General features: G+C 54.4%; 3 protein-coding genes and 5 non-coding genes across 9 annotated transcripts; 6 read left to right on the forward strand and 2 right to left on the reverse strand.

Moving 5' to 3' along the window:
* Positions 1-7,749: 7,749 nt before the first annotated feature.
* SURF6 (surfeit 6) lies at positions 7,750-14,383 on the reverse strand. The gene is made up of 5 exons (XM_006062486.4): positions 14,097-14,383; positions 10,585-10,779; positions 9,958-10,046; positions 8,849-9,052; positions 7,750-8,729 (listed from the first exon to the last, which is right to left on the reverse strand). The coding sequence occupies exons 1-5, from the start codon at positions 14,188-14,190 to the stop codon at positions 8,250-8,252; spliced, it is 1,062 nt and encodes a 353-aa protein (XP_006062548.3). The 5' UTR covers positions 14,191-14,383; the 3' UTR covers positions 7,750-8,249.
* A 1,867-nt stretch (positions 14,384-16,250) lies between these two features.
* Positions 16,251-22,952, reverse strand: MED22 (mediator complex subunit 22). Of its 2 annotated transcripts, none has more exons than XM_044926507.2 (5): positions 22,807-22,952; positions 22,157-22,318; positions 20,466-20,558; positions 19,477-19,685; positions 16,251-17,021 (listed from the first exon to the last, which is right to left on the reverse strand). In XM_044926507.2, exons 2-5 carry the CDS (start codon positions 22,277-22,279, stop codon positions 16,829-16,831), a joined length of 618 nt encoding a protein of 205 aa, XP_044782442.1. In that variant the 5' UTR covers positions 22,280-22,318; positions 22,807-22,952; the 3' UTR covers positions 16,251-16,828. The 2 variants fall into 2 exon arrangements, with proteins under 2 accessions (XP_044782442.1, XP_006062547.1); XM_006062485.4 differs by having other exon boundaries at positions 20,478-20,558; positions 22,807-22,950.
* A 12-nt stretch (positions 22,953-22,964) lies between these two features.
* On the forward strand, positions 22,965-26,349 carry RPL7A (ribosomal protein L7a). The gene is made up of 8 exons (XM_006062484.4): positions 22,965-23,051; positions 23,709-23,829; positions 24,356-24,505; positions 24,786-24,926; positions 25,122-25,201; positions 25,516-25,646; positions 25,934-26,003; positions 26,191-26,349. The coding sequence occupies exons 1-8, from the start codon at positions 23,049-23,051 to the stop codon at positions 26,293-26,295; spliced, it is 801 nt and encodes a 266-aa protein (XP_006062546.1). The 5' UTR covers positions 22,965-23,048; the 3' UTR covers positions 26,296-26,349.
* LOC112578250 lies at positions 23,483-23,557 on the forward strand. The gene has a single exon (XR_003102551.1). It is a non-coding gene; the product is annotated as a small nucleolar RNA SNORD24 (small nucleolar RNA).
* LOC112578251 lies at positions 24,207-24,277 on the forward strand. Its single transcript, XR_003102552.2, has one exon. It is a non-coding gene; the product is annotated as a small nucleolar RNA SNORD24 (small nucleolar RNA).
* On the forward strand, positions 24,973-25,047 carry LOC112578247. Its single transcript, XR_003102548.2, has one exon. It is a non-coding gene; the product is annotated as a small nucleolar RNA SNORD36 (small nucleolar RNA).
* On the forward strand, positions 25,372-25,444 carry LOC112578246. Its single transcript, XR_003102547.1, has one exon. It is a non-coding gene; the product is annotated as a small nucleolar RNA SNORD36 (small nucleolar RNA).
* On the forward strand, positions 25,770-25,834 carry LOC112578248. Its single transcript, XR_003102549.1, has one exon. It is a non-coding gene; the product is annotated as a small nucleolar RNA SNORD36 (small nucleolar RNA).
* Positions 26,350-26,534: the final 185 nt, after the last annotated feature.

Below are 26,534 nucleotides of genomic sequence, written 5' to 3' on the forward strand. Positions count from 1 at the left end.
TCCCATCGCCCACCCCACCCCGCTCCTCTAGGTTGCCACAGGGCGTCAGGTTGACCTCCCTGGGTCACACAGCAAACTCCCACTTGCTATCTGTCTTCCATATGGTAATGTATATGTTTCAATGCTACTCTCTCAGTTCATCCCCCCTCCTTCCCCTACTGTGTCCACAAGTCCGCTCTCTATGTCTGCATCTCCATTGCTGCCCTACAAATAGGTTCATCAATACCATCTTTCTAGATTCCACACACGTGTGTTAATACACAGTATTTGTCTTTCTCTTTCTGACTTACTTCACACTGTATAATAGGCTCTGCATTCATCCACCTCATTAGGACTGACTTGAATACATTCGTTTTTATAGTTGTGTGAATCACAACAAACTGTGGAAAATTCTTAAAGATTTGGGAATATCATACCACCTTACCTGCCTCCTGAGAAATCTGTATGCAGGTCAAGAAGCAACAGTTAGAATTGGAAATGGAACAATAGACTGGTTCCAAATCTGGAAAGGAGCACGTCAAGGCTGTATATTGTCACCCTGCTTATTTAATATTTAACTTTCACAGAGTACATCATGAGAAACACTGGGCTGGATGAAGCACAAGCTGGAATCAAGATTACCAGGAGAAATACCAATAACCTCAGATATGCAGATGACACCACCCTATGACAGAAAGTGAAGGAGAACTAAAGAGCCTCTTGATGAAAGTGAAAGAGGAGAGTGAAAAAGTTGGCTTAAAGCTCAACATTCAGAAAACGAAGATCATGGCATCTGGTCCCATCACTTCACAGCAAATAGACGGGGAAACAGTGAGAGACTTTATTTTTGGAGCTCCAAAATCACTGCAGATGGTGACTGCAGCCATGAAATTAAAAGATGCTTGCTCCTTGGAAGAAAAGCTATGACCAACCTAGACAGCATATTCAAAAGCGGAGACATTACTTTGCCAACAAAGGTCCATCTACTCAAAGCTATGGTTTTTCCAGTAGTCATGTATGGATGTGAGAGTTGGACTATAAAGAAAGCTGACCACCAAAGAATTGATGCTTTTGAACTGTGGTGTTGGAGAAGACTCTTGAGAGTCCATTGGACTGCAAGATCAAACCAGTCAATCCTAAAGGAAATCAGTCCTGAATAATCATTGGAAGGACTGATGCTGAAACCACAATGCTTTGGCCACCTGATGCGAAGAACTGATTCATTGGAAAAGACCCTGATGCTGGGAAATATTGAAGGCAGGAGGAGAAGGGGCCGACAGAGGATAAGATGTTTGGATGGCATTACCGACTCAGTGGACATGAATTTGAGCAAGCTCTGGGAGTTGGTGATGGACAGGGAAGCCTGGAGTGCTGCAGTCCATGGGGTCCCAAGAGTCAGACACGACTAAGCAACTGAACTTCTGACCTACTTCATTCTGCATAACAGGCTCTAGGTTCATCCACCTCTTTAGGATTGACTTGAATATATTCTTTTTTATAGTTGAGTAATATTCCATTGTATATATGTACCACAATTTTTTTCTCTACTCATCTGTCAATGGACATCTAGGTTGCTCTGAAGGACATTTTGATTGCTTCTAAGTTTTGGCAATTGTAAATAAGGCTGTTATAAACATCCTTCTGCAGGATTTTGTATGGACATAAATTTTCACTTTATTTGGGTGAATACTAAGGAGTATGATTGCTGGGTCATACAGTAAGAATTTGTTTCATTTTGTAAGAAACTGCCAGTGTTTTTTTTTTTAACACAGCTGTATCATTTTGCATTCTGGCAGCGAATGAAACTGTACTGCTCCATATCTTCACCAGAATCCAATGTTGTCAGTGTTCTGCATTCTGGCCATTTCTAACAGGTGTGTTAGGGCTTCCCTGGTGGCTCAGATGGTAAAGTGTCTGCCTGCAATCTGGGAGACCCAGGTTCGATCCCTGGGTCAGGAAGATCCCCTGGAGAAGGAAATGGCAATCCACTCCAGCACTCTTGTCTGGAAAATCCCATGGATGGAGGAGCCTGATAGGCTACAGTCCATGGGGTCACAAAGAGTCAGACATGACTGAGTGACTTCACTTTAACAGGTGTGTTAGTGACAACCAGTTATTTCACCACCACCAACAACAAAAAATAAGCCTATTCAGGAGCAGCAAATAATTGCAATTCAGGACATGCAACTATGGTGAACTGCATGCAAGTCCAGTAAAGGAGACTTTTCAAACAGTTACTGGCTGCATCAGGTCTTCGCTGCAGCATGTAGGATCCTCTGTCATATGGGACCTTCTCCTTGCAGTCCGTGGACTCTCCAGTTGTGGTGCACGGGCTCAGCAGCTCTTCCTTGTGGACTAGGGTGCCCTATGGCATGTGGGATCTTAGTTCCCTGACCAACGTTTGAACGCACATACCCTGCATTGCAAGGCAGACTCTTTACCACCGGGCCACCGTGGAAGTTGCAAGGAAACTCTTTTATAGAGCAGAAGGGGAAGTTGGAAAGGGCTACTAAAAATTAAATGTCCATTGGAGTAACTGGGACTTGACACACAGTGGATTTTCATCGGCTGAGTTGTGACAGCCTGACGTTGAGCCATCACCAGGCAAGGAGGAATCCTCTCCCTCCTGTAGGCAGTAGCGGTATCATTCCTGCCTGAGGCAAGGCCCAGCCCTACTGACACTCTATTGAGTGATATGTGCACGAGAGCTTCCGCTTCTGTCCTTTCAGCTCCGTTTCCGCAAGAGCGCCCTTTACAGGCACAGCTCTCCCTGCGCTTTGCCTTACTGCGCGTCAAGGACACTGCTTCCTTAAACTGAAGGCTGGCGCGCCAAGCGTCTGTCAGCACCATTTTCCCAGCAGCGCTCCCTTACTTCACGCCTCTGTGTCCCGTTTGTGACTCTCACCATCTTGAAAGAAATGTTACACTGTTATTGTGTTTGTTACAGTGATCTGTGATCTTTGATTTTAACACAACTCACTGCAGGTTCAGATGATGGGTAGCATTTTTTGCTAATATTTTAAAAATTAAGGTGTGGGTATGTGAATTTTTAGACATTAATGTTATTGCATACTTAATAACTGACCACAATCTAGTGTAAACGTAACTTTTATATGCTCTGGGAAACGAAAGAAAAAGGTGTGACTTTATTGCAATATTCACTTTATTGTGGTGGTCTATCTGCAATATCTGGATATTGCAATAAATGGCGATATATCTGGGGTATGCTTATATCGATTTTCATAGTGTAAATGATAATATGTTATTGATTTTAAAGCCCACTTGTTCATTACTGGTATACAGGACAGCGGCTGACTTTTACATTTATTTTGTACACCGCAACCCTGATATAGTCACTTATGCGTTTCAGGTTTTGTCGTCTTTTGGATGTTTATATAGATGATCATGTCATTTGCAAAGACAGTTTGACTTCTTCCTTCCCAATCTGCATGTTTTATTTTTCTTGTCTTATTGCGTGTGCTAGGACTTCTAGTGTGACACTGAAAAGCAGCTATGAGAAGAGACATTCTTGCCTTGTTCTTCATCTTAGCAAGAAAACTTGGATGATGGTATTAAGTATGATGGTATTTTTACACTTTTGGTAAACTTTTACCCAATTGAGGACACTTTCCTCTATTCCTGGTTGCTAAGACATATCCAGTCATCAGCGTGGCTTTTAACTACTAGTTTTGTTAAAAAGCACTTTTGTGGACGCAACACAACATGACCTGTCATGAATGAGTCAGGGAAAACCTGGGATTTGTTATCTGGCTGGATTTTAGCTGTGTATGCTAAGGCGCTTCTGTCGTACTGACCCTTAGCCACCCTATGGGTTGTAGCCCACCAGGCTCCTCTGTCCGTGGGATTCTCCAGGTAAGAATACTGGAGTGGGTTGCCATGCCCTCTACAGGGGATCGTCCCAACCCAGGGACTGAACCCACATTTCTTGTCTTCTGCGTCACCACGGGGGCTCCTTACCACTAGTGCCGCCGGGGAAGCCTATGATTTTAGCAGAGGGCAGTGATCTAGATAGCACCAAGGGAGGGGACCCTGGATACACTGGCACACAGCTACAAAACAACTTATCTGGAGATGTGGACACCAGAGACAAATATCTTTTGAAGGCAAGACTTTGAGACTAGCTGACACCACCTTAAAAACAGTAAGACTTGAGAAACTCAAGGACTACTCAAGACGGCTGGGGATGGGGAGGTCTCCCTTAACAGTGCTGGGTAGTCAATAGACAATGACAGGCTCCAAGTCCTAAAGTTTCAGGTTAAGACAAGAGCTGAGAATCAGGAACTTTCTCTTACTTTGTAGTAGAATCTCTGAGTTTGCAACTGCCAAGACTGAATTAACAGAAAACTGAAGTTTTAGCTAGTTCACTGGCAAATCCTACCAACAGGTGAATTCACAACCTTACCAGATCTCTCATGGGAGAGCTGGAGCACTCATCAGTCCTGGGAATTGAGATGGGGGTATTTGGACAATCTTGGGTACCTCGGGTACCCTGAATATCCAACCTACCGAGGACCACCTTGAGAAATCAGTCCCTGCCATATCTAAAAACTCATCTGAGGAGTCACTTCCAAGGTGAAACGAGTCTCCTCCATTTCACCCCCATCTCACCTTGTCTCTATACTGATACATGAGAGAGAGATCTCAGCAGGACCCACGTGGTCAATTACAAAGTCAAAGTCAGAAGAGTTTGAGGGGCTTCCCTGGTGGTAGAGAATTTGCCAGCCAATGCAGATGACATGGGTTCGATCCCTGATCCGGGAGGGTCCCACATGGCAAAGAGCAACTAAGTCAGTGTCTCCCAACTACTAAGCCTGTGCTCCACGAGAGGCCACTGAAATAAAGCCATTTAGAGAGGAGCCCCCATTCACCACAACTAGAGAAAAGCCTGAGCAGTAATGAAGACCCAACACAGCCAAAAAGAAATAAACTCTTCTTTTTTTAAAGGGAGAAGAGCTCCCTTAAAAAAAAAAAAGAAAAAAAAGTTTGGAAAAAAAAAAAATCATGTAACTATGTGGGAACTAATTCTAGAAGTGCTTGGCCAAGAAAGGAGTGGTGCAGTTTCAGATATGGTTCCTTCCAGAAGCAAGATCTAGTGGGCTGGCTAGGGAACTGGAAAAGTTCCCATTACTTCCTTTCGTGCTCAGCCAAAACCTGGAACCCACAGTGGCCCAAGCTAAGGTTAAGTGAACTTTACAGAAATCCCTAGGAATAACTTACAAGAGCTAAGAACTCTCAGTCGAGGGCCAGGCTTGTTGGAGGGTCTTAACTGTGTTACCTGCTCATCCACCTCATAGGTTGGGGAGCCTACCGAAGACTCATCCTCTCCCAAGGTCCTGGGAAAAGCACCAGAGAGGCACCACAGTGGCTCTTTGAAGGCTGGATGGAATGCCGTGGGAGACACAGGGGTAGAACCAAGTTCCCCGGCCAGTGCAGACCGGGGACCTGAGGGCAGCAGGGAACACGTTGTGACATGGTTGTGTGAGGTTCCTCTACTGTTGGCCAAGCTAGTGCTCAGTGCAATGACCCAAATGAGCCAGCCCATGGGGGTCTGGAGACAGCTCTCTGCCCTCTGCACCTGGACGGCAGCTCTGGTGAACAAGAGCTTCACTGAGCTACTCAATTGCTTACAGCCCCTCACTGAATTTCTAACCATGAGTTCATTCAAGTCCTGGAGCCCCCAAGGAGAAGGAAAGGCTGGCTGGGAGCCTTCTTCCCAGCTTCACCCAAGGGGGGCCAGTGGACTAAGAGTACCGTCTTTGCAGGACTGTTGGAACCCCAGATCCTGGTGAATGTGTCCTGTTTGGGGTTATTTTTATCCAACTCACTGGATAGACCAGGAAGGGGGCCTTCTGACCTGGAGACTCTTGTCATTTGGTCCTGAAAATATGAGATATGAGGCCTGTTGGAAGTTTTCTCTTTACTCTGCATTTCACTTTCTGCGCTCGAGGCACACAGCACCCAATAAGTTGGCATCAAGCTTCCTAGACTCAACCAGTGATGTTCTCTTCCCTGCAGGTGAGATGCTTCTATTGCCCTGAATCCTGTGTGGCGCGTCCTTGCTTCTGTGCACCACCAGCTCCCAGCCCTGGCTCAGACAGGAGCGGGCAGCCCAGCCCAGGGCGGCTGCAGTGTTGTTCTATACTTGGACACAGATGGGCTCCCACCAGGTGAATGCTCCATACCTCCTCACCCTTCCTTCCCTCTAACTCCTATTGTCCAGGGCTGCCTGATGCTACCTGCCACCAAAGCGCACCATTTGCTCGCTTCGCACACGAGCTACATGAAACTAAGGCCACAGCAGCACTCTAGGGTGGAGGGGCGTGCTTCCTGGCCTTCCAGGCTTCAGGGAAGGAGCGGAATACCCAATGACACATACCCACCAGGCCTTGGGAGATGCTCCTTCAACTCCCACAGGGGGTTACACTCTCCCAACTCTCCTGCCTGCAACGTGTGGACATTAATTTGGGAGCAACTGCCAGGGGCAGAGTGGGTCAGCAGAACCCAGGAATGAGGCTCTAGGTCAAGCAGAAAATTGTGCTGCATGGTGGACTCACTTCCTAAAACTTACAATCAAGGACACACGTAAGCACAGCTTTGCGGCTATGAAGCGCTTTTGGCACCGTCTCAGCTGAGGCCCACAAATGTTGATGCACGCTGCTTCCATTATTTGCCAATCCTAAACAGTCTCTCACATCTATGAGGATTCTTTGACAGGTAATTTAGAAGTGTGTTTTTAAATTTCCAAACATGTAACTTTACAGTTACCTCTGGAATTTAAAAACTGTTTTATGGCCCAATAACACACTTTGTATGATGCCGAAGCTTTGAAATATGCCTTGCTTTGTGGGCCAGGTGATGGTCAGTTTTCACCACTGTTCCGTGTGTGCTTGAGGTTTTTTTTTAATTTCTTAAAAAAAATTTGGCCACACCCTGCAGAATCCGGGATCTTAAGTTTCCCAACCAGGGATTGAACCCATACCCCTGCACTGGAACAGAGTCCATCACCAACTTGATGGACGTGAGTGTGAGCAAGCTCCAGGAGTTGGTGATGGACAGGAAAGCCTGGTGTTGTGCTGTAGTCCAAGGGGGAGCAAAGAGTTGGACGTGACGGAGCGACTGAACTAAACCACTGGACCACCAAGGAAATCCCAATACACAGTTTTCAGACACACAAGTCTGTGTGTCCATTAGACCAAGCTTATAAACGCTCTCATTTGAACCTTCCAGATCCATCTGATTTTGTCTACTTGACCATCTCTCCCTAGAGCAGATGTTAAGCATCTCCCACTTGGGTTTGTGAACTGACTTCTTGCAGAGTGTCAGCTTCTGTTAAACAGATCTGAAGCTGTTTCTGGGGCAAGGCTGTTTACCTTCCAGGTGATCTGAACCCGTTTCATTATTCAGTGACATCCTTTCTCTCTAGCAATACCTTTAAAATTCTAGTAACACATCATCATCTAATGATAGTCACACCAGTTTCGTTTTGGTTACCATCTGTTTCTTAACTGGAATTTAGTCTAAAGAACGTTACGAACAGCCTTCCTGAAACACAATCCACGTATCATACAATTCACACGCGCGCATTCACGCTGCCTGCCTGTGGGCTTGCAGTCACCTGTCCGTCATTGCGGACCCTCCATCTACCCCACATAGTTCTCCAGGTTTTACCCCTTCTCTCCCACCTCCCCCTAGACTGATACTATCCAGCCAACTCCAATTTCTTTTCCCTCCTACTCCAATAACACTATCTTTTAGTAGTTAGAATTTTTAATAACCATCTTCACCTTAAATTCTACTCCTTATCCACTTTCCACATCAACTTGTGTAACTCAATCACAGGCGCCTGAGGACGCCCTCCTGCTCCGTTACCAAGCCCATCACCTCCGCTGAAACTCTGCCGCAGGAGCTGCTTCCATCCTTCCCAAGCGCACCTGGGGCCAACTCTGCAGTCACAAAGGCCGTGCCCTTCCTGCTCCTGCGACAGTGAGAAGAGGGGGCAGCCAGCAAAGCCCCCCAGGTGCCCGTTCCCTCCTCACAGCTCCCTGGGCCACTACCCCACCAGCTGCAGGGAGCCTCTGGTCTAATAAGAGGAGGTTGGAGCTGGATCCGGGTCAGCCCCTTCCCCGGATCTGAAGGCTCTTCTGCGCGGGGGTGCCTGAGCCCCGGACAAACCGGTGAGAGGCACGTGGCAGAGTCCACTTTCTGCCGGAGCCTGCACCACCCGAGATGGGGGTTGGGCAGCCAGGGCCTCAGGCCAGGCCGGCGCGCTCCAGGTCTTGGGGCAGGATGCGGCCCTTCTTGCGAGCCTTCTCCAGGCGGCGCTCGGCCTTGGCCGCCTTCTTCTTGCGCAGGTTCTGCCGCCGCCGGTCCTGCCGCTGCTGCATCTTGCCCACCACGTGCGCCGTGCGCTTCTCCCAGGCGCGCTGGCGCTGCGCGCGCCGCTTCTCCTTGCGCTTCAGGGCCTCCTGCAGCAGGCGCTCGTCGTCGCGGATCCTCACGCCCTCGGCTTTGTACAGCAGGTTGGTCCAGCGCATCTTGGCCTCGAGCTCCTGGGCCTGCCCCGCGTCCCGGTCCCGCAGCTCCTCCAGCCGGACCTGCCGCGCCTGCAGGCGCTCCAGCAGCTGCCGGTAGTTCCTGCCCGTCAGCGGTGTCAGGTTCCCCTTCAGCTTCTGCCTCTTCTCCTTACGGCGCTGGGCCTTGCTGGCCGGCTCCTCCTCGGTCACCTCCACCTCGGGGGAGAGGGCGACACGAGCTGAGGGCCGCTCCCCGCCCGCCCCGGCGGGGGCCCACTTCCGCCCGCCCCAAGGCAGCACAGGGCACGCACTCAGCCCAGCGGCACGGTGCTCACCTTGTTGAAGAGCAGCCCCTGCCGGGCCTGGGCCTCCTCCGCGGGCACCTGAGAGTCCGGCTCGGTGGCCTCTGCCCCCTCCAGTGCCTTGGCCGCCTTCTCCTTTGCTCTCAGCTCCCTCCGTTTCCTCTTTTTCCGGTCGCGCTCCTGCTTCCTCCGGCGTCTTTTCTCCAAAACAGCGGCGGACAGCTCCTTGGCGCTGCCCTGTGGGGTGATCCCGCGCTCACTCATAAGGTTCTCATAACGGGGCCCCCGGCTTAGCACGTGCAGTCAGGTCAGGACCAGGGCCGGCGGGGTGCAGTGTTCCACCCCGAGATGACCTGGCCCCAGAGTGCGCCCAAAACAAGGACGAGGGGACCCTCTGAGAACCCCACCTTCCAGATGCCAGGCACAGACCACCTGCCAGGGTACTTCCCAAAAGGGGGCCACTAAGTCTACCCGATGACCCAGCAAGGGGCACACTGGCCTCCATCTGGTCAGACGGGGTGAGGGCAGGGGGCTGAGGCCCCGCCGCCACCAGATGGGGAGGTTCGGTTGGGACAAGGCAGTGCTGTCCGTGCAGACCCCGGCGCTACTGAGCCCCGCCCGGCAGACAAGAGCACTCTGGACCACCGCAGGAAGGCAGGGCCCTCGCGCCTGTCCCCCACGGCAGAGGCCTGGGGAGGTCCCCAGGGAAAGGAGGGGGAGGCGACCCCACTAAGCACTCGGCACTGAGGCTGGTTCACATCCCGGAGCGTCAGTCCCGTGGCAGTCCCCTAGGGCAGGTTGCCTCACCTCAGGCCCTGGCTTACCTCAGGGGCCGTCAGGACAATCAGAAGAACGAACGCCCAGGAAGTGCTGCTGAGAGAGGAGCCCAAGCCTCTCAAAGGCCGCAGCAGAGAAGAAGCAGCAGCTCAACATGGGGGCTGAGCCTGCACCGACCCCCCAGATGACGAGAAGAGCACCTGACCTCCCGCAGAACAGAGCTGCTGAGACCCTCCTGCCCAGGCCCACGATGGCCGGCAGAACAGGGAGCCAACCTCGGAGAGCACCGGGGTGTCTCCTCCAGGTGGGGTGGGGAAAGCCCTGCAGCACCCAGAGAGCCTTGCCCGCCCCCATCCCACACCTACCTGGCCCCGTGCCTCCTGAATCTTCTCATGCAGGCGCTGCCGCAGAACATCCAAGGCAAATAAAGAGTCAGGCTCTGCGGCCAGGCCATCTGCAAAGGAGGATCAGAAATCCGAAAGGAGAGCCCCTCCCAACCTTCCTGTGCCCCCCTCCCCCACAAAAGGGGCCGGATTCAAAGCCTGAGCCTCCGTGTGCACCCCACACCCCTACTCCCGCCCAGCGGCCACTGGTGGACCTGCAGGGCCTCTTCAAGCTGGATTGGCCTCCGGGGTAGGGCTTGCTTGTGTAGCGCGGGCCAAACCCATCTCTGGATTCTTCCAACTCCTGCGGCACCCACCCACACCCAGAGGCAGCTCCCAGGACATCACTTCAGAGACTTGAGAGCAGCGAAGCTCGGCATGCCGGGCCGCTGAGGATCTTAGAGGACACAGCCATGCCCCTCTCCGTCCCGGTTACTATACGACCTGGGGCTTCTGTGCCCTTCCTGAGCTGCCCATCCACCCAGAGACCCTGCGATCTGTCCTCTACAAAGCCTCACACCATCCCAGTGTACCTGATCTTGCTGTTATAACCAGAGAGGGCCACATGCACACCTATCCCAGATCCCAGATCCCTGCCTGCCCCCTCACCTGCCGGGGCCCTGGTGGAGCTGGCGGCTCCCTCCTCCTCCTTGGCCGCCTCTGGCTTCCTGGCCTCAGACTTCTCCGCAGAGGCCTGGGCCTTGGGCTTTGCAGTCTTCTTCTCCCGCTCCCGGGATTTCTTCTGCGCTTTCTTCCTCTTCTTCCTGGGGGGCGCAGCAGCTTCTGAGACTTGAGTTTTGCCAGCTGAAACAAGAAACAAGAAAGGGCTGCCACTTCAATCCCCATGACCCAGTCAGTAGGTAAGAAGGTCCTGCAAAGGTTTTGATTCCAGAAGGATGCCAAAAGCCAGTTGAGACGGGAGTTGTGGGGACCCTCATCCACTGAGCTCAGAACCACACACCTCCTGGAAAGCAGACCGGTCACACTCATCAATCCCTGATGAGTGTAATATGCTGACCCACCGCAAACACCCACACGCTGACCCAGCGGTCTACTTGTATCCATCCTCAGGGACAATGAAGGCACGTCCCACAACAAACTATATAGCCCAGAATGGGGTATATCATTTTGGGCTTCCCAGGTGGCGCTAGTGGTAAAGAATCCACTTGGCAAAGAGATGCGGGTTCAATCCTTGTGTCAGCAAGGTGCCCTGGAGGAGGAAATGGCAACCTGCTCCAGAACTCTTGCCTGGAAAAACCCCATGTACAGGGGAGCCTGGCAGGCTACAGTACACGGGGTTCGCAAAGAGCTGGACACATTGAGCTGGCTGAACACACACACACACACACACGCCTTCAAATTAAAAGGTGGAAAGGGAATTCCCTGACAGTCCAGGCAAAATGGCTGTCTGGGGAGGCCTTACAAATAGCTGAGAAAAGAAGAGAAGCAAAAGACAAAGGAGAAAAGGAAAGATATACCCACTTGAACGCAGAGTTCCAAAGAACAGCACAGAAAACCTTCCTAAGTGATCAATGCAAAGAAATACAGGAAAACAACAGAATGGGAAAGAAAGAGATCTCTTCAGGAAAATTAAGAGACACCATGGAAACATTTCATGCAAGATGGGCACAATAAAAGACAGAAACAGCATGGACCTAACAGAAGCAGAATATATTAAGAAGAGGTGGCAAAAATACACAGAACTATATAAAAGAGATCTTCATGATCCAGATAACCATGATGGTGTGATCACTCACCTAGAGCCAAACATCCTGTAGTGTGAAGTCAAGTGGGCCTTAGAAAGCATCACTACAAACAAAGCTAGTGGAGGTGATGGAATTCCAGCTGAGCTACTTCAAATCCTAAAAGATGATGCTGTAAAAGTGCTGCATTCAATATGTCAGCAAATTTGGAAAACAGCAGTGGCCACAGGACTGGAAAAGGTCAGTTTTCATTCCAATCCCAAAGAAAGGCAATGCCAAAGAATGCTCAAACTACCGCACAATTGCACTCATCTCACCTGCTAGCAAAGTAATGCTCAAAATTCTCCAAGCCAGGTTTCAACAGTACATAAACTGACAGGTTTCAGATGTTCAAGCTGAATTTAGAAAAGGCAGAGGAACCAGAGATCAAATTGCCAACATCCACTGGATCATCGAAAAAGCACGGGGATTTCCAGGAAAACACCTACATCTGCTTCATTGACTACACTAAAATCTTTGACTGTGTGGATCACAACAAACTGTGGAAAATTTTTAAAGAGATGGGAATACCAGACCACCTTACCTGCCTCCTGAGAAATCTGTATGCAGGTCAAGAAGCAACAGTTAGAACCAGACATGGAAAAATGAACTGGTTCAAAATTGGGATACGTCAAGGCTGTATATTGTCACTCCGCTTATTTAACTTATATGCAGAGTACATCATGCAAAATGCCAGACTGGATGAAGCACAAGCTGGAATCAAGATTGCCAGCAGAAATATCAATAACCTGAGATATGCAGATACCATCCTTATGGCAGAAAGCAAAAAGGAACTAAAGAGCTTCTTGATGAAAGTGAAAGAAGAGAGTGAAAAAGCTGGCTTAAAACTCAACATTCAAAAAATGAAGACCATGGCTCCAGTCCCATCACTTCATGGCAAACAGATGGGGAAACAGTGCAAACAGTGACAGATTTTATTTTCTTGGCTCCAAAACGACTGCAGCCATGAAATTAAAAGACGTCTACTTACTTCTTGGAAGAAACGCTATGACTAACCTAGACAGCATATTAAAAAGCAGAGACATCACTTTGCCAGCAAAGGTCCATATAGTCAAAGGCTATGGTTTTTCCAGTAGTCATGTGTGGATGTGAGAGTAGGACCATAAAGAAAGCTGAGCACCGAAGAATTGATGCTTTTGAACTGTGGTGTTGGAGAAGACTCCTGAGAGTCCCTTGGACTGCAGAGAGATCAAACCAGTCAATCCTAAAGGAAATCAGTCCTGACTATTCATTGGAAGGACTGATGTTGAAGCTCCAATACTTTGGCCACCTGATGTGAAGAACTGACTCACTGAAAAAGACCCTGATGCTGGGAAAGACTGAAGGCAGGAGGAGAGGGGACGACAGAGGATGAGATGGCTGGATGGTATGACCAATTCGATGGACAGAAGTTTGAGCAAGCTCTGGGAATTGGTGATGGACAGGGAAGCCTGGGGTGCTGCAGTCCATGGGGGTGGAAAAGACCCAGACAGGACTGAGCAGCTGAACTGAACGGAATCAGTGGTTAGGACCACACACTCTCACTGCCAAGGGCTGAGTTCAATGTGTGGTTGGAGAACTAAGATCCCATAAGTGATGTGGCAAAGAAAAGGTGTAGAAAATGTTTATATTTTAAAAGGAAAATGAGAAATGAGTGCACCAAGTAGGGACCCGATTGGTTCAGGGAGAAATACGCAGCAAAGGAACTAGAAAGACACAGATCTAACTTTTCACTGAGTGATGAGAAATTCACTTAACCCCTAGAGTGAACAGGTTTTCCTGGTGTAACGAAAGTCCGTTTCTCCTCTGGTAGGTCCACGCCCGTCCCTGCCGCTCTCCCTCTCCTCCAAGGCTGGACAGGACTTAGGAGCCCCGGCTCCGCACAGGGCAGCTTTTGTCTGCTTCGCCCATTTGTGTGTATGAGGGGCCGTCACCCCTGCCACGCACACGACCATTGGCAGGGCCATCTTCTTCCTCCCTTCTCCCCACACTACCCCAGTAATGGGCTGAATAAGTCATTTTTCTCATCAACGCTCACACCAGCCTTTCTACTCAATGCGGAGAGCTGGCCGAGCCTGTTCCGCAGTCACCTCCTCCAAACCCCGGCCGAGATTCGCGCCTGGTGGGGCGCACGGCTGAGCCCCCTCGGACCCCGAGACGGGGGCCCCCAGCGGGCCGGGGCAGCGGCGCGGCCCTGAGCGTCTCTCACGGTGTCTCCCTCGGGAACTTCGCAGGCCCGCTTCACGCGTCTGCGGGTCTGCTCCGCCTGAAGACGGCTCAGGGGCGGTGCAGGGGGGCGGGGACGCGAGCGCCGCGAGGGCGGACGGGGTACCCTTTCCGAAGCCCTCTCCGACCCGGCCCCCCGGGCTGCGCCTTTACCCGATGTGCGCTTCTGCGGCTCGGCGCTGGGCTGGGAGCAGATCTTCTTGGCCAGGCCCTGCAAGTAAGCGTCCTTCGCCAGCAGGGAAGTCATGGCCGGAGGCTCGGGGGTCGGCCGGGGTTCGCTCACCGTCCTGCTCGGAGCGAGGAGGACCGGGGTGCAGCGTTCCGGGCCGCCACCGGGCCCACAGGGCCCTCAGCACGAGACAAGACCCTCACCCGCCCAGCGGCGCTCGCCGGAAATCACCACGTGCGCAGGCGCGGCTGGCCGAGCGCCGAGCCGCCAGCGCGCGGCGATCGATTAACCGGGCCTCGGTGCCGCCGGAAGAAGCCTTTGGGGCGGGAAACGCAAAGCACTGTGGGGCGGGACGCAAAGCATTGTGGGCAGAGGCGGGTCCCCGTAGGCGGCGGGCTCCCGGTAACCTAGGGGGCGACTGAAATCAGTTCAGTTCCGTTCAGTCGCGTCCGACTCTTTGCGACCCCATGAATCCCAGCACGCCAGGCCTCCCTGTCCATCACCAACTCCCGGAGTTCACCCAGACTCACGTCCATCGAGTCAGTGATGCCATCCAGCCATCTCATCCTCTGTCGTCCCCTTCTCCTCCTGCCCCCAATCCCTCCCAGCATCAGAGTCTTTTCCAATGAGTCAGCTCTTCGCAGGAGGTGGCCAAAGTACTGGAGTTTCAGCGTTAGCATCATTCCTTCCAAAGAACACCCAGGGCTGATCGCCTTTAGAATGGACTGGTTGGATCTCCTTGCAGTCCAAGGGACTCTCAAGAGGCTTCTCCAACACCACAGTTCAAAAGCATCAATTCTTCGGCGCTCAGCTTTCTTCACAGTCCAACTCTCATCCATACATGACAACTGGAAAAACCATAGCCTTGACTAGACGGACCTTTGTTGGCAAAGTAATGTCTGCTTTTCAATATGCTGTCTAGGTTGCTCATAACTTTCCTTCCAAGGAGTAAGCGTCTTTTAATTATATGGTTGCAGTCACCATCTGCAGTGATTTTGGAGCCCCAAAAAATAAAGTCTGACACTGTTTCCCCATCTATTTCCCATGAAGTGATAGGACTGGATGCCATGATCGTCGTTTTCTGAATGTTGAGCTTTAAGCCAACTTTTTCACTCTCCACTTTCACTTTCATCAAGAGGCTTTTGAGTTCCTCTTCACTTTCTGCCATAAGGGTGGTGTCATCTGCATATCTGAGGTTATTGATATTTCTCCTGGCAATCTTGATTCCAGCTTGTGTTTCTTCCAGTCCAGTGTTTCTCATGATGTACTCTGCATAGCAGTTAAATAAGCAGGGTGACAATATACAGCTTTGACGTACTCCTTTTCCTATTTGGAACCAGTCTGTTGTTTCATGTCCAGTTCTAACTGTTGCTTCCTGACCTGCATACAGACTGTAGTAATTGAGGCCTGTTTGGAGCTCAGCCCCCAAGAGGAAGCTGGCGAGACCGCGTTGGTCTGGAAAGGACATGAGCGCCAGGCAAGTTCCAAGCCCCGGGGATGTGAGCGATGAAGAAAACACGCGGTGGTGTCCCTGTCGAGTGTGTGGCTCCTTGGTGACTAGTGATAAACTCCGAGTATCGCAGGTGTCAGGTCGCGGGCTGCCGCTTCCTCCGTACACTGGGATGCTGACCTCCCTCTGGGAAGGAGAGCGGGCGCAGGGTTGACGTCCCGGCTCTTCTGGGGTAACAGCCCCCACCGCCCCCAGGTGAGCCTGGCTCTGGGCACAGGGCCTCGTGTTCCACCTGGGCTGAGTCCTGCCCCTCTCACTGCAGTCCCCAGCTCGCAGACCACGGGGCACAACACTTCACCCCCTTCAGAGCTCCTCCCTCCGAGATGCGGGTAACCACAGCCCCGACCTGGGGGCAACCGGAGGTTCAGGTGCCCGGGCCATGTGACATGCAGTAACGGTAGCAGTTTCTCATACGTTCACGAAGTACTACTATCAAGGCCCTTCTAGGTCCTAGCCGGCTCTCTCCAGGCAGTGGAAATGCAGCCATGAACCCCATGCTGATATAGCCCCCCCAGGGCCAGAAAGCTGACCTGCAGGCCGAGGTTGACTAGGCAGAGCCCAGGGGCTCTTTCCTGACAGCCACTGGGAGACCGAGTGGTCCAAAAGCAAGAAAGGGAACCAACCGATGCCAAAGGGCAGAGATGGTTTTATTCAACAGTCTTTTATTACAAAAAAACACAAACATATGCAGCAGCAGAATAAGGAAGAACCCTGCCTGACTTCCATGAGAGTGGGAAGCCCCCTTTCCCCACAGCTCTGCAGGGGCAGTCAGCTAGCAGAGGAGCCTCAACGTGAGGTAGTGTGCAGAGCTGTGCGTGGAGGCCGGTCCTTGGCTAGTACTGTCCACTATGAGCACCTCCCCCTCCCCCCATGGTAAACAGTATGCACAGATCAGGTTTCCCAACACTGGGCATCCTCCTGCCCTGCTGCTAGGGCCTCAACGGGACAAACTCTCCTGGAAACGCCCTCCTGGCCAGCCCAGAAAGTAGCAAATCAGAAGGATAGGCCACCCTGGGATGGTGGGGGCACTCCTCCCCCCAGCACTCCTAGGTGGGCTGTCCCTGGGCTGACAAGGTTCCCAAAGAAGCCACAGTGGCTCCCCAAGTGGGAACCAGGGCTGCAGGGAGTTGAGCCTGTGGTGAGGACTGGATGTCGTTCCGAAGATCCCGGGGCCCGGGGGTGGGGGGTAGGGGAGCTCTGGGGGGCTCAGGCGTGCTCCGTGGGCCCGGGGCCACCAGCGTGGGAGTGGGTGGGGGCTGCAGCCTGCAGGGGGCCGCCAGCACTGGGCTCCGGGGATGCGAGCAGAGGGGCTGAGAGGCAGTCAGTGGAGTCTGTGTCCGGGTCCAGCCTCCAGTAAGCTTCGCACAGAGGCAGATCATTAGCTTCGCATAGACTTGAGCTTTTCCACCACCAGAAACCCAGGGAGAGACAGGAGCAGGCAGAGGTGAAGCCAGGGAAGGAAAGCGAGATAGAAGCAGTTCAGGAACACAGACCACCGCAGACCCGCGTTCCCCTCCCCCCCCATGTGCAGGCGCCTCCCGCGTTCCCCTCCCTCCGTGTGCAGGCCCCTCCACCAAGTAGGCTTGGCTGGGGGGAGGCATGGCGCTGCCCCTGCTTCCAGGCCCTCAAGGGGCTCCACAGGGACCCATTTGGGACCAGCCACTGGCAGGCTGTGTGACTTCGGCAGGTCCTGGCAGGGTCCACTGACCCATCCTTCCGCATCCTTCCTGCCATCCCCTCCTGTCCTGGCTCCAGCTGCCTTCCTCTAGCAGGGAGCTGCCAGCCTGAACACACGCTCCATTCTCCAGTTGCAGGAACTAGCGTCTAGAAGTGGTCTCCACAGTCCCTGTGCTTCTCAAGGCCCCTGGGGACAGAGACGCTGTCTCCTCTCTGGGCCTGGGACTCAGCCTGAATGGGGGGGTGGTTAGGAGCAGAGGCCCTGGCATTCTGTCCTGCAGCCCTGCACCAGCTGTGTGACCTCAAACAGGACGCCAGCGCCTTGAACTCAGGCTCCCGTCTCTAACACGGGGACAATCTGTGGCCACGCCACACTGAACGCACCAGATCTCGTCTAGTGTGGGGACAGCACGGCTGGCCTCTCAGCAAGGATGCACGTGGACAGAGCATGGCTCGCAGAGGGCATCGAGGGGGCAAGTGGGGCCTGCCCCTCCCCACACGTCTCGCTGGCTTCCTCCCGAATCCTGCCTCGCGCTCCCTCCCTTGCTCCCGCCCCCAGCATCCAGCCTCAGAACCATCCTGGACACAGAGCAGAGTTTCGAGGAGAGTGGAAGGCGAGAGGGAGAGAAAGAGAAAATCGTGAGCAGAAAGCGGGAGAGCGAGCCTGTGGGCAGCAGGGACGCACGTGGAGAATGGGCTGAGTGCCGGTGGCTTGGTGGGGGGCGGGACACGCCGCCTGTGTAGGGAACAAGCAGAGAGGGGCCCACAGCCGGCTGGCCCTGACTCAGCTGAGCCCCAGCCACCACAGGCATTTACAGACGGAGGGCCTCAGCCTCTCGAAGACCCCAGGCTGGACTAGAAACCCCTCTGGGCCAGACTGATAGCCCGGAGCCAGGACAGGAGGAGCCTGGCTCTCAGGCATTCCCCTGCAGCCCTCTCTGCCCTCAGCCTCAAAAGGCAGGCCTAAGCTGCTCTCCTGCAGACATTCAGTCCATGGCCCGGGCCCATGGGGGCCACAGGGGGACAAACAAGGCCATAAGGAGCAATGTCCCCAGCAGGGTCTGAAACCCCCCAGGGACCACTCTGGACCCCTCCCTGAAGGCTGGTATGTAGGAGGCACTTGCTACATGTCTGCTGAGCCAACAGGCATCAGGGATGAGAGGTGACCCCAGAACCCTCTGGAAGAGTTTAAACCACTCCCACTGAGCAGTGACGTCTGTCCCTTCCCACGAAGGTAAAGGTGGGAGGGACCGTGAGGGGTGGCACTGGAACGCACACAGAGAAATCCAGCCTCAGACCACAGACACGCTGGCTCTGGGCATCTGTGGCTCCAGCCTGGCCGCCACCAGACAGAAAGGAGCAATGAAAATCCATGACAAGAAAGACACATTTGTCCAGCGAGGGCAAGGGGCTGCCAACCCGGTGTCCGCTGGACTGAGTCTTGATTTTTCCAAGCTAACAAGGACAGATGTGCGAGGCCTCTCCAGCCTCAGCTTCCCCGTGAGTAAATTACACCTGGATTCTGATTCCTGGGGCCCCTCCAGCTCAAACTGCCTTGGTTTCGGGATTCTAAGCAGGCCACACGCTGGTGTCACAGGCCTTGCCCACTGCTGTAACTGGGTCCAGCGTGCAGGAGGGCTGTGGTCTGTGACGGTGAACTGAATGAGAACTCAGTGGTGTAAGTGCCCAGGCCTGGCGTTCAACGCCACACTCTGCTTGGATTTTCTCCTCCTCCTTCCCAGGAACCTGCACCCTGACACACACACACAGTGTGGGCGTTCAGTGACACCCACGGTGAATCACAGCCCTGGGCAAGCACTGGGGTCCTGGACAGGGGCTGGGTAGCCAAGGGCGCTGGCCCTGCACGGCTAGGATATTTAGGTCTGGATGAGAAGGTTATTTCGGACAGACGGGCCCCCAGACAGAAACGCTGGCCTGGCCCTCCCAACCCTCGAGGTTCTGATTTTCATTCTGACGCCCGGGCCCCAGGAGGCAGCATCAGTTGTCTGTTGATCAGACGCTCTGACCCTGAGGTCTGCTGTGAAGCCAGACAAAGGGTTCTGTTGCTGAGACCACGAAGGATTTGGAAACGAGGCTGCCAGGTGGGGCTGGGCACCCCTGCTGGCCGGGCCCGGATCTGCAGGTCCACCGTGCAAGGGGTCCAGCCCTATTTGTACCTGGACGAGTAATACTCCTCCTCCAGCTCGTACAGGTCGATGGAGACCTCGTCCCGCAGCGCGATGAGCTTCCGGTCACACTCCTCCTGCAGGGCTCGCAGCTGCTGGTTACGCTGGTCGATGGCCTCGTTCACCGACGGGAAGTCGTTGAGGATGAGGAACTGCTTGAGGTCAGACACCAGCTTCATCAGGGACTCGCCGGCTCGGACCTGCGGCCGTGGGGATCAGGGTGCGTGGTGAGGGACTGCCTGCCTCCGTGTGCCTGACGCTGGGTAGGAAATGGCAGCAGTGGCCTCATCCGCGAAGTGGGGCTGCAGCACTCACACAGGGTCCTTGTCAGAAGTGAGGGACTAGAAGGTGAGCGAGGGGAGGGCAGGGTCCCTGGCAGCCGCCGCAGGCACGTGAATTGTTGCCAAGGCAGGTGCCATCGGGCCTCTGGCTTCCACTCCTGCAGGTGTGATGGCCAATTGCACACTTTATTCAATCACGTATTCTGCTTCTGAAAACCTCAAACCCCAGACAAAACTGCGGTCCATTTAACCTGCCCTGTTCTTCCTCAGGGCCAGCATACCTGCCAGCTGGCGGGGACTCGTTTAGGACCCTGCACTATGCATTTCCATCATGGGTGTGGGCCCATGGAAACGCGTGGTAGCTAGGCTTATTCTGTGGCATTGAAAGGGATCAAGACGCCTGTCCTGTTTCATCTAGCCCTTTGCTTCCTGCATTTACAGAACCTTCACTTACAAGGAACCTTCGTTTATAGAGAGCCTGCACTTACAGAGGACCTTCAGAGAGGAAGGGCTGACCTCTTTGTAACCCCTGCCCAGCACTCGACATCGTGACCGTACCCACTACCTGCCAGCCCCTTCTTCAGCTGCCGAGGAAAGCCCTCCTCTCAAAGGGAGTCTCCTGAGAAGTGGTTTGCCCCTCTGCCCCCCGGGAACCCAGTAGGGGCCAAAGGCTTCTGGAGCCCAGACTGTCCCCTCCACCTGGTGACTCACGATGTTGGCAGCTCTCACGTGCATCTCGTAGTTGTCCTGCTCGCCCTGAGTGGCCCTCGACACCTGCGTCTCGTCCTCAATCTGGGGAGCAAACGAGAAAGTCCAGCGTGGGCAGGTGCCCTGGCCCGCAGGCGCCCGGCGGCGACGGCAGCGCACCCACACTGGCCACACCGTGCCCTACCATGCCCTCTGCCCCAGGCGCCGCCCCAGACATCGGGCTGCGTGCACCGGCACCCCCCGCCCCATTCTAAGGGGTAATGGGCACCCTCACAGGGCCAACAGATGCCTGAGTACGAGGGCTGCTGTGCCAGGTGCAAGGAGGGGTTGGCCCCATCTTTTTAGTTTGGGCAGTCAGTGACCTGCTGAATGGATGAATAAAAGGACAATGTACTTTTTTAAGTGACCGTTTACTGAGCCCTTTCTGGGTGCCAGGCACTGTGTTAAGCACCTGACCGTCGTCTTAGGAAACTCACTGAAGCCTGGACATTCTCCCTCGTGGGCAAACCCGAAGCCGGGACAGACCTGAGTGCACTCCAGGTGTCTCAGACAGTCAGCAGAGGGGCCGGGAGTCTTGCCCGCCTGTCCTGTGCAAGGTCCGGGCTACTAACTGTCCCAACGCACCCACCAGGCCAAGATGCGGGCAGGGGTCAGGGCACCCTAAGTGGTAGGGACCCAGATTTCCCAGGTCCTAATCCCAGCCCTGCTGGATATTCGCAGAATATCCTGACTTGGGGCAGGATGCTAAAGCTTCTGAGTCCCTGTTCCCTCCTCTGAAAAGGAACTGGAGAGCGATGACCTGCCCTACAGCATTCTTGTGACCATTAAATGGGACGGCACACAAAGGGCCCTCACAGCTCAGCCTAACACTGAAAGTTAGTGAAAGTGAAGTCGCTCAGTCGAGTCCAATTCTTTGCGACCCCGTGGACTGTAGCCTACCAGGCTCCTCCATCCGTGGGATTCTCCAGGCAAGAACACTGGAGTAGGTTGCCATTTCCTTCTCCAGGGGATCTTCCTGACCCAGGGATCAAACCCAGGTGTCCCACAATGCAGGCAGACGCTTTACCCTCTAAGCCCCTAGGGAAGCCCAACCCATAGCACTAGCTGTCGTCGTCACTATTAAGGCTCAAACGAGCTACAGGACTGGAACAGTCATGCAGAGCTCTGGCCCACTCCAGTCAGTGGGCTTGCCTGCCCGGAACCGACCGCTGACCCTCTCTCTGCCCACGGGAGGAGCTTTCCCCAGCTTTTCTCAGCGACCACATGTGCTCACAATAGTCCCCACAGTGACCGCTTTACGTGGATAAACTCATCCAGCCATACAAGGATGCCATGCTGCAGGGTACACTGAGGCACTGAGACGTCAAGACGTCATCCAACCCCTTGCTGCTAGTAAGTGATGCTGGATCCGGGCATTATGACTGGAGCCCCCTACAAATGCCTCCCCAGGGCCTGTAATTAGCCAGATGACTCACTTGCCTCCCTGTTTGCTGCGGTCACCGCCCCGCCCCCATCCCCGGCCCTCCCAAACGTTCTCCCCATGGGGACAAGGGCCCTGCCTATGGGCTCACTGCAGTATGGCCACCACCTGGCTGGGAGGTTGAAAGCGGACGCCCCGACTCAGCTCTGCTCACCACTGTATTGGTCTCCAAGGGAGCCGGAGACCGGTGGCCCCCACCCACCTTGGCGGTCTTGATGATCTCAGTGAAGTTGTCCATGATGGACTTGACATCGTCCTTAAGCCGCTTGTTGTAAGACTGCAGCAGCGTCTCCTTGCTCTGCGGCAGGGCTCTCTGCTGGGCCATGGCGGGGCCTCAGGCAGCGCAGGACGTGGAGCGGGGCACCTGGAACCGAGTCTGGGTGTGAGCAGGCCAGCTCCGGCCTTTCTCCCCGCTGCAGGCGCCAGCCTGGGTAGGACCCTCGGGTAGGCTCTGCGGAGATGCCTTTCTGCCAAACGCGCTATGGGCTCTCCTCTGGTCCGCGCCCCCTTGGCCGGACCCCGACGACTACCCGGCCGGCGCCGGCGCAGCCCTCTCGGAGGCCAGGCTCACGCACGTCCCCGCCGAGCCGCTCGGGTCCTATTTCGACTCTGCCGCCCCCGTCTCCACGCCGGGGACCCTAGAGGGCCGCCCCACGAGGCGTCGGGGCTCCTCCGTCCCGGGACCGCCCGCCCTGCCGCCCCGCGCCAGGTGCCTCCGGGCTACGCGCGCTCCCGCCCGGCGAGGCCCCCGACCGAATTCGCGGGGGAGTAAACCCCACCAGAAGGACGCCGACCGAGCCACGACACCCCAGCTCCCTCAGTGGGCCCGCAGAGCCAGGGCCCGCTGGGTACCTCGCTAGGGCCGGAGTTGGGGGACAAGCGCGAGCCCCTGCGGGTCAGTCTCCGCGGCCCTTCCCCGGGCCTCCCACGGCTCTTCCTGCTTTAGGCACCGCCCCCGACCGCGCAGGAGGGCAAAGGGAGTTCTTTCTCTTTAAATCCGAAATCCCGCGCAGGCGCCAATTCTCGCGATCTCCGAGGACGCCTACAAATTACCCACAATACCTGGTCCTTTCTCTCTACGCCAGCCCTTCAAGATGGTGAGCTTCCCTTTTTCTCGTGGTGCCGGGTCTGCCGTCTGAGCTCTATCCGCCGCCATCCTCCTCGGAGCGCGACCGCGCCGGGGTGCCTCCACTGCCCAGAGCGAGGGGCGCCCCGCAGGACCTCGCTCAGCGGCCTTGGGGCTGGATAACACTCCCCGACTTCGCCTGGCGGGCGGGGGTGGATGATGAGGATCCGAGGAGAGCAGCGCCGCAGTGCGGGGCTCGGGGACGGACGGGGCGGAAGCGCGCCGGTGCCCCGGGGGTGGGGGGGCTCCTCCATTTCTTGGGTGCCCGCTCAGGGGGTCTTGGCCCGCGCGGTGTCTTCGCTCGCCTCTGCTGTTTGGAGCCTGCCGGTCCCCGAAGAGGGGGCCCGCTGCCCCGTCGCGGGGAAGGGGCGGCGCCGCGGGTTCGCGGGCCCGCTGGGCTCGTGCAGATGATGTGAAAGAATATTTGCTATCTGAGTGATGGTGAGGACTGTCCTGACCACCAAGATCGCTGATGTACGAGCTGGGGGCGGCCTCCGGGCCCGCGCGGCGCCGACACAGGAGTCGGGCTTGCCCTCGCGGGTGGCGGGGTCGCCCGCCGTCCGCACCCGCCCCTCTGCAGAGAAACCGGCAGAGGCGGCGGCGAAAACTGGTGTTTCTTCTCGCCCAGCCGAAGGGAAAGAAGGCCAAGGGGAAGAAGGTGGCCCCGGCCCCGGCCGTGGTGAAGAAGCAGGAGGCCAAGAAGGTGGTCAACCCCCTGTTCGAGAAGAGGCCCAAGAATTTTGGCATTGGTGAGTAAGAAACGGGAGGAGATGTGTTTTCACGTAGTCCTCGATGGAGAAAAAGAATAGTTGAACATAAGTTCGTGTCCTATTCTAGATTTCACTGGGTTTGGAGTCGAGGCTTACTTGGGCTGGAATTCTCACGTTTTTGCCACTTTCTAACTAAATTGTGCCTGGCTCTTAGTCTCTGGCTTTGAGAGGGGGGCACAGTGATGGTCGTTTTTCGGTGGCCTCACTGTAAGCCCAGTCTTGTGTCACCGTGGAGCCCGGGTGCTGGCCATCAAGGAACGGGCGTTCCCAGAGCAGAGGTGATGGGGCTGGCTGCACCTTGGCTGCATGAACAAGAGGTGGCGCTGTAGTCTCCCCTGGGTTCTTAGGTGTTTGTGTGCAAGTGATGCAAAAGTATGTTACCTGGAACATGGTGATGACATTTTAAACCACCAAGATCGCTGATGCACCTACCTCCGTAAGTGTGTGTCTATCCCTGAACTCAGCAAGGAGCTTGAGCCTCACCTAGTTACTTTTTACTTCACAGGACAGGACATCCAACCCAAGAGGGACCTCACCCGCTTTGTCAAATGGCCCCGCTACATCCGGCTGCAGCGGCAAAGGGCTATTCTCTATAAGCGGCTGAAAGTGCCTCCTGCAATTAACCAGTTCACCCAGGCCTTGGACCGACAAACAGGTGCGGCTCTGTGGCCTAGAAACACTGCTGGGGGGTATTTCTTGGGCATGGTTGCCACCCTTTCTTGGACCTGCTAGAACTCAGGCGTTTGAAGGGGCAGTGGGTATTTTTAGTAGGCTGGTTTTCCTTGTCTAGTCCACAACATGATACACTGATGGGATAATGAACTGGGTCTGAGATCTCTTGGATTGTGGTTGTACTCAGGACAGTGATCTAGCATTTGTTAAGTGACAAATATTGCAACTTCACATCTGAACGGTGGTCTTTTTTTTTTTGTCAGCTACTCAACTGCTTAAGCTGGCCCACAAATACAGACCAGAGACAAAGCAAGAGAAGAAGCAGAGGCTGCTGGCCCGAGCTGAGAAGAAAGCCGCCGGCAAAGGCGATGTCCCCACCAAGAGGCCACCTGTCCTTCGAGCAGGTGAGTGAACCTCTCCTTGAAGAGGGTGAGTTGTGGGACAGGCTGTTGGCCATGATGCATGAATTTCTTCACCTGGAATCACTGTGGAGAGTAAAATCCGAGCTTTTTAACGCTGAGTCACAGCCAGGCTGCAGTGACGCTGCTCTTGGGAACAGCAGCCCACGCCGCCTCACGCCAACTGGCTGTGTGTTCTAGGGGTCAACACGGTCACCACCCTGGTGGAGAACAAGAAGGCTCAGCTGGTGGTGATCGCTCACGACGTGGATCCCATTGAGGTACGTGTGGCCGCTGCTCCTGTGTCCCTGCTGGGCTTAGATGGGTGGGTGCGTGTCTGTCCCAGGAAGAGCGCCAAGCTAGACGCTGGGTCTGACAGGCCCTGGTGGAATGGCAGGGATGTCAGCTTTTCTCATAAGGAAGTCCTGACAAGGAATGCAGTTCCTGGCTTTTGCGATGATGTGAACTTCTTACTGAATTAAACCTTGAAGTGCAAACACATGAGCTTTTTAACCCTGAGCAATTGCTGCCACGTTAGCCCTTTTATAGTACTGTTTTTGCTTCAGATAACTCGAGCGCTAACGCTGTCTTCCAGCTCGTGGTCTTCCTGCCTGCCCTGTGCCGCAAGATGGGGGTTCCCTACTGCATCATCAAGGGCAAGGCCCGGCTGGGGCGCCTGGTCCACAGGAAGACGTGCACCACCGTAGCCTTCACGCAAGTCAACTCGTAAGTGCACGCGGCCCGGCGTTCCCGTCACTGGGGACCGCCCCGCCCCCACTCCAGGTTCCCGTAATTTCTCAGGATCTTACCTTAAAGCCCAAGCTTTAAAAAGAACATTTTCTGAATCTTTGCCAATGATGGTTATGAATTTCTTCACCTGAATAAGCCATGTGGTCATGCTATATCTGAGGCAAGAGACTTGTGTTGGAGCTAAATTGATGTCATGTCTGCTTTGAGGGAGGGGGGTAACCTGTGAAGGCCAGTGACCTGAATTTCCCCCTCTGCTTTGTCAGGGAGGACAAGAGTGCCCTGGCTAAGCTGGTGGAAGCCATCAGGACCAATTACAACGACAGATACGACGAGGTAAGAAACACATTCATACAAATACTGTCTTTGGGTAGAGCCTTTAGTCAAAGACCGGCTGCTCTTGGCTCTGAGCCGTTGTATATGCCAGTCAACTTGGAACAGTGAGGTAGAGCTGCATGAACTATTGTGGTTTGAAAGCCTCAGAAAACGACACAGCAGGCTGATTGCCTCTCTCCTCCCACAGATCCGTCGTCACTGGGGAGGCAACGTCCTGGGGCCGAAGTCAGTGGCTCGCATCGCCAAGCTGGAAAAGGCGAAGGCCAAAGAGCTGGCCACCAAGCTGGGCTGAGTGTGCACTATGGAGTTTTCTGTACATAAAAGTAATAAAAAAGATTCTCCTTCAGCTGGTGTCAAGCGTTCTGGAATGAGTTTGGGGATAGTGGCAATGCTTTGATTGGTTTTGTTTTCGTTTGCTGCGTGGCGCTTTGCCCTCTATCTGTGGCGAGCAGGGGCCACTCCAGCTGTGTGTGGGCTTCTCATGGCAGGGCTTCCCTGCTGCGCCACCACGGAAGCCCTGTATGTGTCTCC

Source organism: Bubalus bubalis, chromosome 12 (assembly GCF_019923935.1).
Source record: "Bubalus bubalis isolate 160015118507 breed Murrah chromosome 12, NDDB_SH_1, whole genome shotgun sequence".
Classification (NCBI taxonomy): Eukaryota; Metazoa; Chordata; class Mammalia; order Artiodactyla; family Bovidae; genus Bubalus; species Bubalus bubalis.

What these genes read in the sequence shown, in the direction of transcription:
- SURF6 (XM_006062486.4), bottom strand. Translation starts at nt 14,190, where the DNA reads ATGACTTCCCTGCTGGCGAAGGACGCTTACTTGCAGGGCCTGGCCAAG. An exon ending in GCCGCAGAAGCGCACATCGG is followed by an intron (nt 10,780 to 14,096) that starts GTAAAGGCGCAG and finishes TTCTTGTTTCAG; the next exon opens with CTGGCAAAACTCAAGTCTCA. An exon ending in AGGGGCTGCTCTTCAACAAG is followed by an intron (nt 8,730 to 8,848) that starts GTGAGCACCGTG and finishes CTCTCCCCCGAG; the next exon opens with GTGGAGGTGACCGAGGAGGA.
- RPL7A (XM_006062484.4), top strand. An exon ending in GGCCTTGGACCGACAAACAG is followed by an intron (nt 24,506 to 24,785) that starts GTGCGGCTCTGT and finishes TTTTTTTGTCAG; the next exon opens with CTACTCAACTGCTTAAGCTG. An exon ending in GCCTTCACGCAAGTCAACTC is followed by an intron (nt 25,647 to 25,933) that starts GTAAGTGCACGC and finishes CTGCTTTGTCAG; the next exon opens with GGAGGACAAGAGTGCCCTGG.
- MED22 (XM_044926507.2), bottom strand. Translation starts at nt 22,279, where the DNA reads ATGGCCCAGCAGAGAGCCCTGCCGCAGAGCAAGGAGACGCTGCTGCAG. An exon ending in CCAACATCGTGAGTCACCAG is followed by an intron (nt 19,686 to 20,465) that starts GTGGAGGGGACA and finishes CCACGGCCGCAG; the next exon opens with GTCCGAGCCGGCGAGTCCCT. An exon ending in GAGGAGTATTACTCGTCCAG is followed by an intron (nt 17,022 to 19,476) that starts GTACAAATAGGG and finishes GTGGTGGAAAAG; the next exon opens with CTCAAGTCTATGCGAAGCTA.